General features: G+C 41.6%; 2 protein-coding genes across 2 annotated transcripts; both read left to right on the top strand.

Moving 5' to 3' along the window:
* The first annotated feature begins 2,340 nt into the window (after positions 1–2,340).
* On the top strand, positions 2,341–7,372 carry LOC134453468 (clarin-1-like). Its single transcript, XM_063204274.1, has 3 exons — positions 2,341–3,182; positions 5,699–5,878; positions 6,654–7,372. Exons 1-3 carry the CDS (start codon positions 2,930–2,932, stop codon positions 6,896–6,898), a joined length of 678 nt encoding a protein of 225 aa, XP_063060344.1. The 5' UTR covers positions 2,341–2,929; the 3' UTR covers positions 6,899–7,372.
* A 1,662-nt stretch (positions 7,373–9,034) lies between these two features.
* clrn1 (clarin 1) lies at positions 9,035–12,325 on the top strand. Its single transcript, XM_063204273.1, has 3 exons — positions 9,035–9,383; positions 10,502–10,681; positions 11,552–12,325. The coding sequence occupies exons 1-3, from the start codon at positions 9,131–9,133 to the stop codon at positions 11,815–11,817; spliced, it is 699 nt and encodes a 232-aa protein (XP_063060343.1). The 5' UTR covers positions 9,035–9,130; the 3' UTR covers positions 11,818–12,325.
* Positions 12,326–13,915: the final 1,590 nt, after the last annotated feature.

The following is a 13,915-nucleotide window of genomic DNA, read 5'->3' as shown; positions in this document are numbered from 1 at the left end:
CCAGGTGCAATGTTGGTCACTATGGGAGGCCAAAGCTGCCAGTTACAATGACAATCAGAAGAGACATATTTTGCGATTTCATTTTCAATGTAGCAGTACAATTGTATTGCCATAACTAAATGAATGTGAGTGGGGCTCCGGTGACATCAAATTAAATGTGCAAGCAAAGCAGAGAAGTTCTGTGAAGACACTTTGACGTCACCAGAACCCCACCCACATTGATCTCATTATCATAATGATGACTCATTTGCAAGTCCTGAAAATGAAAATGCAAACAGAGGAATGAGAAGGAAATCGCAAACTGCACCTGTTTTCATTTTAATTTCCATCTTGGCACACATTGTGCGCGGTGAGAGGAAAAAGAAAAGTCAAAGTGAAGTGTGACTGTGCATTCTCCCAAATACCAATTACATTTAAATATTTGGCACTATTATACCATGATAGTAATGAAAATGAAATGACAAATACTTTTTTTCAATTTATTTTTTACTTTTGTCACAACTTTCGTTTATCATGAAAATGAAAAGCCAAATGGAACTAATTTTAGTTATGAAATAGCACAATGTGTCTCTTCTGATTGTCTGTGTACCTGGCAGCATTGGCCTCCCGCATGATGTTGAAGCTGGGAGCATAAACGACCGCTTATATATGATATTTTCACTTATTTAGTGTCACCATTTTTAAAATTGTAATAAAAATGGGCCTTGGTTTTACATGTCACCTCTCGTTTCACTGGAATCACAAACTTTGACGAGGGCAGTTAACCAGCCATTGAGGGTCACTCTGGCCTGATTCTCGCCAGACCCTTGTGTATTTCTGCTCAACTTTGTGAGCTCACATGAGGGACTGGAAGACCTTCGGATTTGCCCCGCTCCCAAACCAAAATTGCGGAAAAACCAATCAGGATCGCAGGATTTCCATAGATGTGACATAGTCGAAAGTTAATCTTATTGGAGAAAGGGAAAAATAAGTTGTTTCAGCAACAATGGTCCCTTGAATGAACTCATGTATTGACATTGATTCTGTAATTTTAACTGTACATTCAAATCTATAAGTAGGCTAGTTAAAGTAGCAGCTCACTAAAAATGACAACCAAGTGAATGGATTTTTGATCAAAAGCACGCCTTCAGAGAACTACGTTTAAGGCATACTGTAGCTCCAGACGATTATTATGAAGCAAGGCGGAACCCAACCATCTGGCGAGAGTCAGGGTCACTCACCCGGGCCTGATAAAAAGAGGGCACTGTGTATACAAACAATAGGTCTATTAAAGTTCAAGAGAGTCCTTGTGCACAAGCCTTCAAATGAACCATACAAATAAATAGAGTAGCAACAATGAAACAAGGCTCATTTAACCTCTTTGCATGATTGTGTAGGCTACCACAGAAGTGAGTGACCAATGTTCCTTACATATTCAGTAAGTAAGAAGGATCTTCAGAGTTTTAAAACAAACAATGCCCTCATAATGACCACACACGCCACCAAGTGGACAAAATGGTGAAATGGCCTTCATCACCAGTATGCCTGTTATTGAACCAGCAGCTGGTGTGTGGGTCCCAGGGCAAGTCATTCCTATCGCCTTTCTTGGCATGTTATGCAATGAACATTTTGGTAAAACACTTCTGTGCACTGCTTTCTAGATTCTAGATCTAAAAAACACACATTTCACTGTTGTCTTAATGTTCTGTACAATAAGGATTAAATATGTAAATTAACATATCAGAACATTTAAACATGTAAGCTATAGTTCAGGATGTCGTTTGGGTGTTTTGGTATTGCAGAAGTATAGTAAAACATGGCTGTGTGTGGAGATCCTTGTGAAGATTTGCTGTAGTAATAGAATGAAATTGTGTGCAGTATGTCAACAAGCATTAAACATGCTTCTGTGCCAGCTGCTAGCAGGCCTATTGTATTGCTACTACTCAGGGCCACTGACAGCTTTGGCCGGGCCAGGACATACAATAAGGACCCAATTGTGCTCTCCCTTCTCTGTGGGCCCTGGACACTTTGTCTCCCCGCATTGGCATCCCTCCTGCTACTTACAGGTATTTTGCAGTTGAGTCAGTTAGGTTATAGCAGTGGTTTTCAATGTTGGGGCCACGAGGGGATGCCAGGAGGGCCTTGGCAGGTTGGCAGGAAAAGTAGAAAAACAAAACAAATAGTTTAACAAATTGAATAAGTAGGCCTAAAGGAATAGTTCACCAATAAACAAACAAACAAATAAATAAATAAATAAAATAATAATAATAATAATAATAATAATAATAATAAAGGATTAAGTACATGAAACCAAAATTAACCAAAAATAAGCCAAACAATCCCATTGGTGAACTTGGGGCTTGTTGCTGTAAAGTTTGGGAACCTCTGGGTTAGGGACAGCTTCAAGGTGAAGATGCTGGTTGGGTTTGGGGCCCAAGATTCTGGGGAGCCACATTTTCTGCCTGCAACCCAGTGTACTCTCTGGTACTGTTGAGGCACAGGACATAATGCATTTAGAACACCATTCACTGGATAGATTGCATTTACTATCCAATTATAAAGGCTAGGCCATAAACCTCAATACATAAAATTAAAGTGACATTTATGCCTCGTCCCCCATTTGGACTTTTCAACATGCATTTAATTTGAATAAAATGCGCAACGATGTTCTGGTATCTGTGACATAACCAATCAGGCTTTAAGGTCACTGGCTCGGCTGGCACTACACTACAGTGTCGCTGAACGGATGATCTCAGAAATTTAAGCCCGCAGCCGGTCACTTGGAGACGCAGAGAAAGCCGTAAACTAGCAAGGTAACACTATACCACACATGGGATATCTTTGCCATCCACCGTCACACAATGAGATGTAGCCAGCCTCGTTTGATACTACAGTTATTCTCATAACATTTCCCTAAACATTTGAAAAAGTCGTGAAAAAGCCGTGCGCAATGGCGAATCGTCAGAAGAAGCTTATATTTACATTCGGAGGAATTCTGTGTTTCGGCTGCGTAATGATGGTGGCAGCTGCGATGGGGACCCGATTTTGGGTGAAGGCGACTATTCTGTGTATCACAGGTGTTGAGTTGGTGAACCAATCGCAGCCAGAGCTTGATAAATTTATTGGCAATGTGAGTTATGGACTTTTCCATGGAGTGCGAGTGAAACAGTGTGGACTGGGTGGTAGACCATTTCGCTTTTCATGTAAGTAGACTACACAATTTATATTTCTGGTAACACTTCCAAATAAGGGGCCATAATTAACAGTAAAGTAGCTACAACCTAATGCTTAAGTAAGGGTTAATAATCATTACTTATTATATGGTTGTGACGTCATCTGTCGAATGCTCCATTCATTTCAACGGGGCTCCCCAACGTTCGGACGTCTGTTATTTTTCGATAACGGACGGTTTGGTCTATAACAGACCGCTGTCAATGGCAACAAGACTTTTCACTGCTAAAGCGACTTTTCAACAAGACTCTAATCAGCTGCTGTGATAGACAGCACCCGTTGTTCTGGCTACCGCTGTCAATGGCAACAAGACGTTCACTGCTAAAGCCACTGGCTTGTATACAAGTCAGTGGCTAAAGCAAATGTTTCATATCACTCCGCAGGGGGTCCGGTCTTTTGTCACTCTAATCAGCTGCTGTGATAGACAACACCTGTTGTCCTGGCTACCTAGCTGTTGCCTAGCGGTGTTCCACAACGGCACTGTTTTGTTTTGCGCAGCAACAATCTTAACATTAAATAGGTCTAAAGAACTGTCCCCGCCATGTGTGAATCATTTAAGTATATCCATATAATAAGCGGGTTAACTTTCGGCGAGTCGGTCGCTTTGTGGAATAGCAGCACTTCAGAGAGAACAAGACCCCTCCGCTCCGCGTCGGGGTCTAAAGATTCTCTCTGTCGTGCTGCTATTCCACGGTAGCGACCTTCTCGCCGAACGTTAACCCTTACTTAATGCCACATTAGATACATATTAATTGTTATAAATGCATATTCTGAACATTAATCAGCAGTTACTTAACTATTAGATAACTATTACCTTGTGTTACAAGTTAATAGCTTATTATTATTTAACTAATAGATAAGTAAGGGCACAGTTAATAGTTAAGTAGCTATCAGGTCACACTTAACTAAGGACCAAAATTAACACTTACTTAATACAAAAGTAAGGCATAACTAATGGTTAATTAATACATAAATATTGGGTTTTGGGACCCTTATATTAGAGTTGGCTGAGGATAACTAATGGTTAATTAATAGATAGATATTGGTGTTTGGGACCCTTATATTAGAGTTGGCTGCAGATAACTAATGGTTAATTAATCGATAGATATTGGTGTTTGGGACCCTTATAATAGTGTTGGCTGAGCATACCTAATAGTTAAGTAATTGTTTTACTGTGACATCTAGTTTTCGCTCATTCAAATCACTGTATTAGTGGCAACAGGAGCCATTATATAGCAAGGATTGGACGTACACTTCTCAATGATGGTGGGGTGATGAGATGTAATTTTTTCATGTACCACTTATTAATTTTAATGGTAAAATCCCTACAATAAATGCAGAACATTATGAAGAGTAATAGTTTTGAAGCTAAACTAAACCATTCCTTTGTGATAATTAAGTTAATGTTTGAGAATATTAGCTCCAAGAAGTGCAGTGCATGATGGGTACGCAATCTACAGAAAACAATATTTCGGTATTATTTAATCATTAGATATGCCTTGCTTTTCTATTAAGTAAGTGTTAATTAAGGTCCTTAGTTAAGTATGACCTAATAGCTACTTAACTATTAACTGTACTCTTACTTATCTATTAGTTAAATAATTATATGCTATGAACTTGAGACACATGATAAGGGGCCATAATTAACAGCAAATTAGCTATAACCTAAAACTTTAGTAAGGGTTAATAATCACTACTTAAAGCGACATTAGACACATATAAATTGTTATTTATTCCCATGTTAAACATTAGTAAGGAGTTACTTAACTATTACCATGTGTCACAAGTTCATAGCATATCATTATTTAACTAATAGATAAGTAAGGGTACAGCTAATAGTTAAGTAGCTATTAGGTCATACTTAACCTAACGTGGTACCACGCACTGATGAAGGCTTGATAGCCGAAACGTGTTTGCTTTTTGGACATGGTGGTAATATAAATAAATAATGAGACGCAGTTTTGTGAGTGCGGATTTTTCTTCCTTAAGTTGATACTTTTTATCTCGCACCCAAAGACTTTCGTTTTCCAAGAAGTTAAGCGTGTCTTTTGCCAAAACTAAACAATAAACAACCAAGCAATGGTAGGTTATCATAAGAGACCAAATAAAACAAGCCCAGGAAACAGATGTCAACAAGAGCAATCAGAGATGGCAGCCTGGCCCACTGGCCAATTCTGTATATTTGGTGCCACCTGCAGGCAACCCAAAACACTGTGGGCGGACACACAGACAAATGGGCAAGCAGCCCATTGGGGGACAAGGTAACAATGAAGTTAGTTGTCAGCACTGTGAAGATAATTCACCAAAACTGTAGGCTTAACAAGGATTTGATAATGTTGCTGATTCTCCACCACATAATTTGCCAGTTTTTTCCAGACCTGATGACTAATAATGATAACACGCAGCCAAACTGAATCCTTAGAAAGATTTACAAATAATGTGGTTGCTGACTGATTCCTCAAACACATTGTGACACTTCTTTGTCCAGTTTTTCCAGACCTGTTGGACGACATCCCTGTGAACCTGCACATCAGCGTGATCTTCTTCTGTGGTGTCCTCATCCTCTTCTCCTGCATCTGCACGGCCTTCTTCATGTACAACGCCTTCGGACACCCCTACGAGACCCTGCACGGACCCCTGGGACTCTACCTCTGGAACTTCATCAGCTGTAAGTGTAAACTGAGGTCATCTGTGCTAGTACTATTGACACTCTATGCTCGAACCAGCGACCTACAAGCTGAGCTAAAGGTCCAGACCAGGTCAGGTAAGAGTAAGCCATATTAACTTCATGATCTACATTACAACTTTAGAATAACTCAGCGCAACCACAGACGAATGCCAAAGAATATGGTGATCGGATTACCAGTCATGAGAAGCTATTCACTTTGAGAGTTCAGTTTGAGGGCTGCGTGTGTGTAGCCAGGCTGCGCCCTCCTAGTGACGCAACACCTTCGATTGCAAGTCTATGATAATCAGGCAAGCGTGTGTGTGCTTATGTGCACTCATGCAGAAATAGTCTGTGTGACATACACACCTTCTAAGCATTGCAGGGAAGTCCCACACACTCATGGATTGGGGCTCTTGCTGCACTGCTCTTTGACCCCTGGGATGTCCTGAATCCCATGCACTTCTGCTCTCTGCTCCAGTGTACCTCTTCCTAAAACCAAGTAATTTGGAATAGGTGGCACTAGATTGTAACTAATGAATCCATTTTGCCCATCACTCTAATGTACCAGCCCTGTAAAACACACAACAGATGGCAATACTGGCTGAGTTCATAACTGTCGTTATGAACTGTTGAGAGGTAAGGGTGGGATTCAAACCTGAAACCCTCTGATCTAAAGCTGCTATAAATCTGCTACAAATAACTGCTTTGTCCTCATTGGGCACCTTATCCGGTGTCAAACGTTTTTGTAACTGGTCTGCCATGTCTTCATGTACAGGTTTCTGCAGCTGCCTGGTGATGATCCTGTTCGCCTCAGAGGTGAAGATCCAACGCCTGTCTGAGCGCATCGCCAACTTCCGGGAGGACCGGTTCCGCTACGATACGTACTCGGAGCAGTACGACCGCTCCTATTGGCTCATCTCCTTCACCTTCCTCGTCCACGGCTTCAACATCCTGCTCATCCGATTGGCTGGCTTCGAGTTCCCCTTCCAGGACGCCAAAGAGCATGAACTAATTTATTGACATTGATTCTGTAATTTGAACTGTACATTCAAATCTATAAGTAGAAAGTAGCAGCTCACAAAAATGACAACCAAGTGAATGGATTTTTGATCAAAAGCACGCCTTCAGAGAACTACACTTAAGGCATAATGTAGCTCCAGACGATTATTATGAAGCAAGGCGGAACCCAACCATCTGGCGAGAGTCAGGGTCACTCACCCGGGCCTGATAAAAAGAGGGCACTGTGTGTACAAACAATAGGTCTATTAAAGTTCAAGAGAGTCCTTGTGCACAAGCCTTCAGTAATGCAGGTGTGAGGCAGGAGAAGGTGAACAATGAAGACATTTCTGAAGACACCGCACACTGCTTACTGATGTTTTACTTAACGGTACTTTATTTTCTAGAGCGATCAGGTCTATATGCTACTTGTAAGAAATTAAGTTAATCAATTTCCCAATAAAGGGATGTTTCAATCAATGCAAGGAAATGGAAAAGCATTACCATGTTGACAATTTCCTTTTCAAGCACACTTTTCTGTTTCTTTCCTCTGAACCATACAAATAAATAGAGTAGCAACAATGAAACAAGGCTCATTTAACCTCTTTGCATGATTGTGTAGGGCAGGCTACTGTACCACAGAAGTGAGTGACCAATGTTCCTTACATATAGGCCTACAGTAAGTAAGAAGGATCTTCAGAGTTTTAAAACAAACGATGCCCTTATAATGACCATGCCACCAAGTGGACAAAATGGTGAAATGGCCTTCATCACCAGTTTGCCTGTTATTGAACCAGCAGCTGGTGTGTGGGTCCCACGGCAAGTCATTCCTATCGCCTTTCTTGGCATGTTATGCAATGAACATTTTGGTAAAACACTTCTGTGCACTGCTTTCTAGATTCTAGATCTCAAAAACACACATTTCACTGTTGTCTTAATGTTCTGTACAATAAGGATTACATATGTAAATTAACATATCAGAACATTTAAACATGTAAGCTATAGTTCAGGATGTCGTTTGGGTGTTTTGGTATTGCAGAAGTATAGCAAAACATGGCTGTGTGTGGATATCATTGTGAAGATTTGCTGTAGTAATAGAATGAAATTGTGTGCAGTATGTCGACAAGCATTAAACATGCTTCTGTGCCAGCTGCTAGCAGGCCTATTGTATTGCTACTACTCAGGGCCACTGACAGCTTTGGCCGGGCCAGGACATACAATAAGGACCCAATTGTGCTCTCCCTTCTCTGTGGGCCCTGGACACTTTGTCTCCCCGCATTGGCATCCCTCCTGCTACTTACAGGTATTTTGCAGTTGAGCTTAGTCAGTTAGGTTATAGCAGTGGTTTTCAATGTTGGGGCCACGAGGGGATGCCAGGAGGGCCTTGGTTGGCAGGAAAAGTAGAAAAACTAAACAAATAATTAAACAAATTGAATAAGTAGGCCTAAAGGAATAGTTTACCAATAAATAAATAAATAAATCAATCAATCAATCAATCAATAATGGATTAAGTAAATGAAACCAAAATTAACCAAAAATAAGCCAAACAATCCCATTGGTGAACTTGGGGCTTGTTGCTGTAAAGTTTGGGAACCTCTGGGTTAGGGACAGCTTCAAGGTGAAGATGCTGGTTGGGTTTGGGGCCCAAGATTCTGGGGAGCCACATTTTCTGCCTGCAACCCAGCGTACTCTCTGGTAGCCTACTGTTGAGGCACAGGACATATTAATGCATTTAGAACACCATTCACTGGATAGATTGCATTTACTATCCAAAGGCTAGGCCATAAACCTCAATATATAAAATTAAAGTGACATTTATGCCTCGTCCCCCGTTTGGACTTTTCAACATGCATTTAATTTGAATAAAATGCGCAACTATGTTCTGGTCTCGGTGACATAACCAATCAGTCTTTAAGGTCACTGGCTCGGCTGGCACTACACTACAGTGTCGCTGAACGGATGATCTCAGAAATTTAAGCCCGCAGCCGGTCACTTGGAGACGCAGAGAAAGCCGTAAACTAGCAGGGTAACACAATACCACACATGGGATATCTTTGACATCCACCGTCACACAATGAGCCAGCCTCGTTTGATACTACAGTTATTCTCATAACATTTAACTAAACATTTGGAAAAGTATGTATTTATAAATGTCACTTTCAGAGAAAACCAATTGAGGACATCTCTGGCTGAGAATGAACTGAAGTTATCTTGGTGTAAGACTGTGACCAAGCTTGGATAGGCGTGCCGTGCGCAATGGCGACTCGTCAGAAGAAGATTATATTTACATTCGGAGGAATTCTGTGTTTCGGCTGCGTAATGATGGTGGCAGCTGCGATGGGGACCCGATTTTGGGTGAAGGCGACTGTTCTGTGTATCACAGGTGCTGAGTTGGTGAACGCATCGCAGCCAGAGCTTGATAAATTTATTGGCAATGTGAGTTATGGACTTTTCCATGGAGTGCGAGTGAAACAGTGTGGACTGGGTGGTAGACCGTTTCGCTTTTCATGTAAGTAGACTACACAATTTATGTTTCTTTAAGAGTAAAATGATGTGGTGCTGTCTTTAGTTGAACTTCCATCAACCTGTTTTGTTACATCATGTAGACCTACACACAGTTTTGGATCGCCTGTACAACGAAACGGTTTATCTAGCGAATCCAATGCATCTTAAGAAAAAAAAAAGTCTCAAGTCTTAAATTTCTTATGCTGAGGTAGACAACAACTCTGCTTCCCAGGTTTCGGGAAGCGTTACGCATGACTGACAGAGGGATCAAGTAGGGGAGGGCCGCTACATTCTAGTGTAGAATGATTGAAAACATTACCTCATTTCATCTAAACTACACTGACGGAATGCAATGTCAGCCTAACAACTTTTCAATATATTATTTGTTACAATGTTTATTTCTTACTGAATCGGTGAGTTGGTGAACACATCAAATTCATGAAATAAACAAAGCGCGAGTGGCGAGGGGTGGTCCTAAATGAATTAAGTTAATGAGGTCTGGAATGGCGCACACAGTGAAAGGGCATCATGTATGCTTGACTGGGTTGACTGGGCGACACAGCAGACAGATTGTTATAGGGGGCTCCTGGACTTCGGTATGGTTATGTAGGCTAGTATCAAGCCACAATGTGAGACATCAACTAATCATCCCTATGAAAAGAAGTAGCCATATGACTGTGTCCTAAACAATAAACAACCAAGCAATGGTAGGTTATCATAAGAGACAAAATAAAACAAGCCCAGGAAACAGATCTCAACAAGAGCAATCAGAGATGGTAGCCTGGCCCACTGGCCAATTCTGTATATTTGGTGCCACCTGCAGGCAACCCAAAACGCTGTGGGCGGACACACAGACAAATGGGCAAACAGCCCATTGGGGGACAAGGTAACAATGAAGTTAGTTGTCAGCACTGTGAAGATAATTAACCAAAACTGTAGGCTTAACAAGGATTTGATAGGCCTAATGTTGCTGATTCTCCACAACATAATTTGCCAGTTTTTTCCAGACCTGATGACTAATAATGATAACACGCAGCCAAACTGAATCCTTAGAAAGATTTACTAATAATGTGGTTGCTGACTGATTCCTCAAACACATTGTGACACTTCTTCTTTGTCCAGTTTTTCCAGACCTGTCGGACGCCATCCCTGTGAACCTGCACATCAGCGTGATCTTCTTCTGTGGTGTCCTCATCCTCTTCTCCTGCATCTGCACGGCCTTCTTCATGTACAACGCCTTCGGACACCCCTACGAGACCCTGCACGGACCCCTGGGACTCTACCTCTGGAACTTCATCAGCTGTAAGTGTAAACTGAGGTCATCTGTGCTCGAACCAGCGACCTACAAGCTGAGCTAAAGGTCCAGACCAGGGGTGAATTTCTCAAAACCGAAGTTGCTTACTACATTTTAGCTACTTTGTTGTTTTTAATGCATTTTCCCATTGGCAACTACCGAAGTTGCTAACAGGCTAACAACTTCTCTTTTGAGAAACTCACCCCAGGTCAGGTAAGAGTAAGCCATATTAACTTCATGATCTAGCCTACATTACAACTTTAGAATAACTCAGCCTAACCACAGACGAATGCCAAAGAATATGGTGATCGGATTACCAGTCATGAGAAGCTATTCACTTTGAGAGTTCAGTTTGAGGGCTGCGTGTGTGTGCTTATGTGCTCGCATGCAGACATTGTCTGTGTGACATACACACCTTCTAAGCATTGCAGGGAAGTGTCACACACTCATGGATTGGGGCTCTTGCTGCACTGTTTGACCCCTGGGATGTCCTGAATCCCATACATTTCTGCTCTCTGCAACTTCTGCACTGCACTTAGTGTACCTCTTCCTAAAACCAAGTTATTTGGAATAGGTGGCACTAGATTGTAAGTAATGAATCCATTTTGCCCATCACTCCAATGTACCAGCCCTGTAAAACACACAACAGATGCAATACTGGCTGAGTTCATAACTGCCGTAATGTGGGTTTGTTGGTTTGCTCAAGGGCACTTCAGCCATGGATTGAGGTAAGGGAGAGGTAAGGGTGGGATTCAAACCCGAAACCCTCTGATCTAAAGCTGCTATAAATCTGCTATAAATAACTGCTTTGTCCTCATTGGGCACCTTATCCGGTGTCAAACGTTTTTGTAACTGGTCTGCCATGTCTTCATGTACAGGTTTCTGCAGCTGCCTGGTGATGATCCTGTTCGCCTCAGAGGTGAAGATCCAACGCCTGTCCGAGCGCATCGCCAACTTCCGGGAGGACCGGTTCCGCTACGATACGTTCTCGGAGCAGTACGACCGCTCCTATTGGCTCATCTCCTTCACCTTCCTGGTCCACGGCTTCAACATCCTGCTCATCCGATTGGCTGGCTTCGAGTTCCCCTTCCAGGACGCCAAAGAGACGGAGCTGGGCACTGGGGCCTCTGATCTCATGTACTAGCAGCCACTAACAGATTTCAATGGGCCCAGGACAAATTAATCTAAGAGGGCCCCTTCTTTCAATACATAGTGTACAATGCACTGAGGACCCAATTGCCCTTTGATTACGGCCTGGGTGACCCGGTTGCCACTGCAGGGCTCATGATGCCCGAGTAACAGCCTTAGAACCATACCATGTTAAAACCCTGAGGAGCAGAACAAAAGATTTGGAGGAGCCACCCAGTTTGAGTGAGAGACAGACTGCTTTCATCATTTGGGGCAACAGAAAAGAAAACCTGCTATGTACTCAGGATGGCAACAGTGAATTGGCCATGGCAGTTTCTTCAGTGAGAGACTTGAGCACTGTAAAGACTTGGTTTCCTAGCCTTCCATACTATCTGATTTTTACACTATTTTGGGGGAAGTATTTTGGGACTCCCCCAAAACTCTCTCATTCATGTTGCTGAGCAAGCAAGTGTGTTACACTTTATGTGATGCTGGCGTCAAATGGATGACATAACAGGGTCATAACAGTATCAAAACACCGTCATGACAGTCATAGACAGGTCATAAACATAATGTCAATGGTATAGACATTTTATGGTCATGATAAGTTGATATTGTGTGGGCTGTGTTTACCATAACCAGATAGCACCCAATGACAACATTCATAAAATGTTAATTATATTGACAATGTTTATGACACATCCAAGACTGCATCATAACAGTGTCATGTCATCAAATGACGCCGGAATCAAGTTAAGAGTTACCGAATATTGGGCATGTCAGACCTCAGATGATGGGGGTATGGTCAACACATTGGAGAAAATTGATAGTGGTCTGAATGTTTTTTTTTTTTTAGAGAGTGGAAAAGTGCAACACTGCTTTGCTATGCTGAGAATGTTCATGTTTTTGAAGATGTTTCTTGTTGTCAAGTTCTTTATAAGTTAATATGATGCATTATAGAAAGTTTATACCAGGGGTGTCAAACTCATTTCAGTTCAGGGGCCACATACAGGCTATGTGATCTCAGGTGGGCCGGACGCGGTAACGCGTCTGTGAAATATCGCAAATTTCTGCTTCAGGAATCACCTTGCTAGTCAATCATCTCAAGGAATGACAGCGGGTATATTAGGAGCATTGACTTAAATGACATTTGCTCAAGTATTCAAAAACTAATATGTCAGACGCGTATGGATTTTTTTTAACGAGATTTAAATCTTGTTTTGATATTCTTAGTTTTTTCCTTTCTCTATAAATCGCTTGAACCATTTGGCAGGCCGCATCCGGCACCTGAGCCTTGTGTTTGACACCCCTGGATTATACTGTACACTATTCACACATAAATGCATTATAAGTACAACAGTGACTTGAATCCTAACACACATGCTACTGAGATATCCTGGATTTGTGGTGGGCTACTAGAAACGGTGACTTAAAGATGAAGGCAATAACAAATATTGCCACTTGCATTTCTTACAGTATGTCTGTATTGTCAATTAGTTTGTTATATTCCAATCTTGTAATTGTTTACCTAACAAACAAGGAAAATCAACATGGGAAATCCCAATGACCAAATTTAAAATGCGGCTCGCATCGAGGAGTCATGCGACTGATTGCAGAATTTTGTAGATTTAGATTGTGAATAGACAACGTTGTAGAAGAAAATTGTTGGTGGCAAGGATGTAGAAATGGCTTGTCTTCTGAAGACCAATTCTGTGCTTGCTCTCCCAGACATAGTGAGTGGAGCTTGCAAAGCAGCGTGGAACTAGGTCTGGAGAGAGTCAGGCTGGGTGGGGTTGGGGTAGTTGTTTCTTTGTGATTGCTACATTTGCCTTTTTCTCTTAGTGTACTTTTTGTGCCAACAACTATGGTTGTTAAAATAATTGTAGTTAAAAGCATTTTGTATGTTTTGCTATTTTACACTTGTTATTTCACGACAGTTTTATTTAGGTGTTATGCCAACAGTCTGGTCTGGCCCATGTGTGGAGAATGTAGAGTTGATTAAATAATTTTAGCAAGTTCTGACAATTTAAAAGGTCTAATTAAATCATTTAAACACGATTTTCCTGTTGCTGAGTGATGTCCAAGATATTAAGTCTGTTACTCTTCACTACATG

This window comes from Engraulis encrasicolus, chromosome 8 (genome assembly GCF_034702125.1).
Source record: "Engraulis encrasicolus isolate BLACKSEA-1 chromosome 8, IST_EnEncr_1.0, whole genome shotgun sequence".
Lineage (NCBI taxonomy): Eukaryota > Metazoa > Chordata > Actinopteri > Clupeiformes > Engraulidae > Engraulis > Engraulis encrasicolus.
The sequence above is the reverse complement of the archived record's forward strand: the minus strand, read 5'-3'. Positions and strand labels throughout refer to the sequence as shown.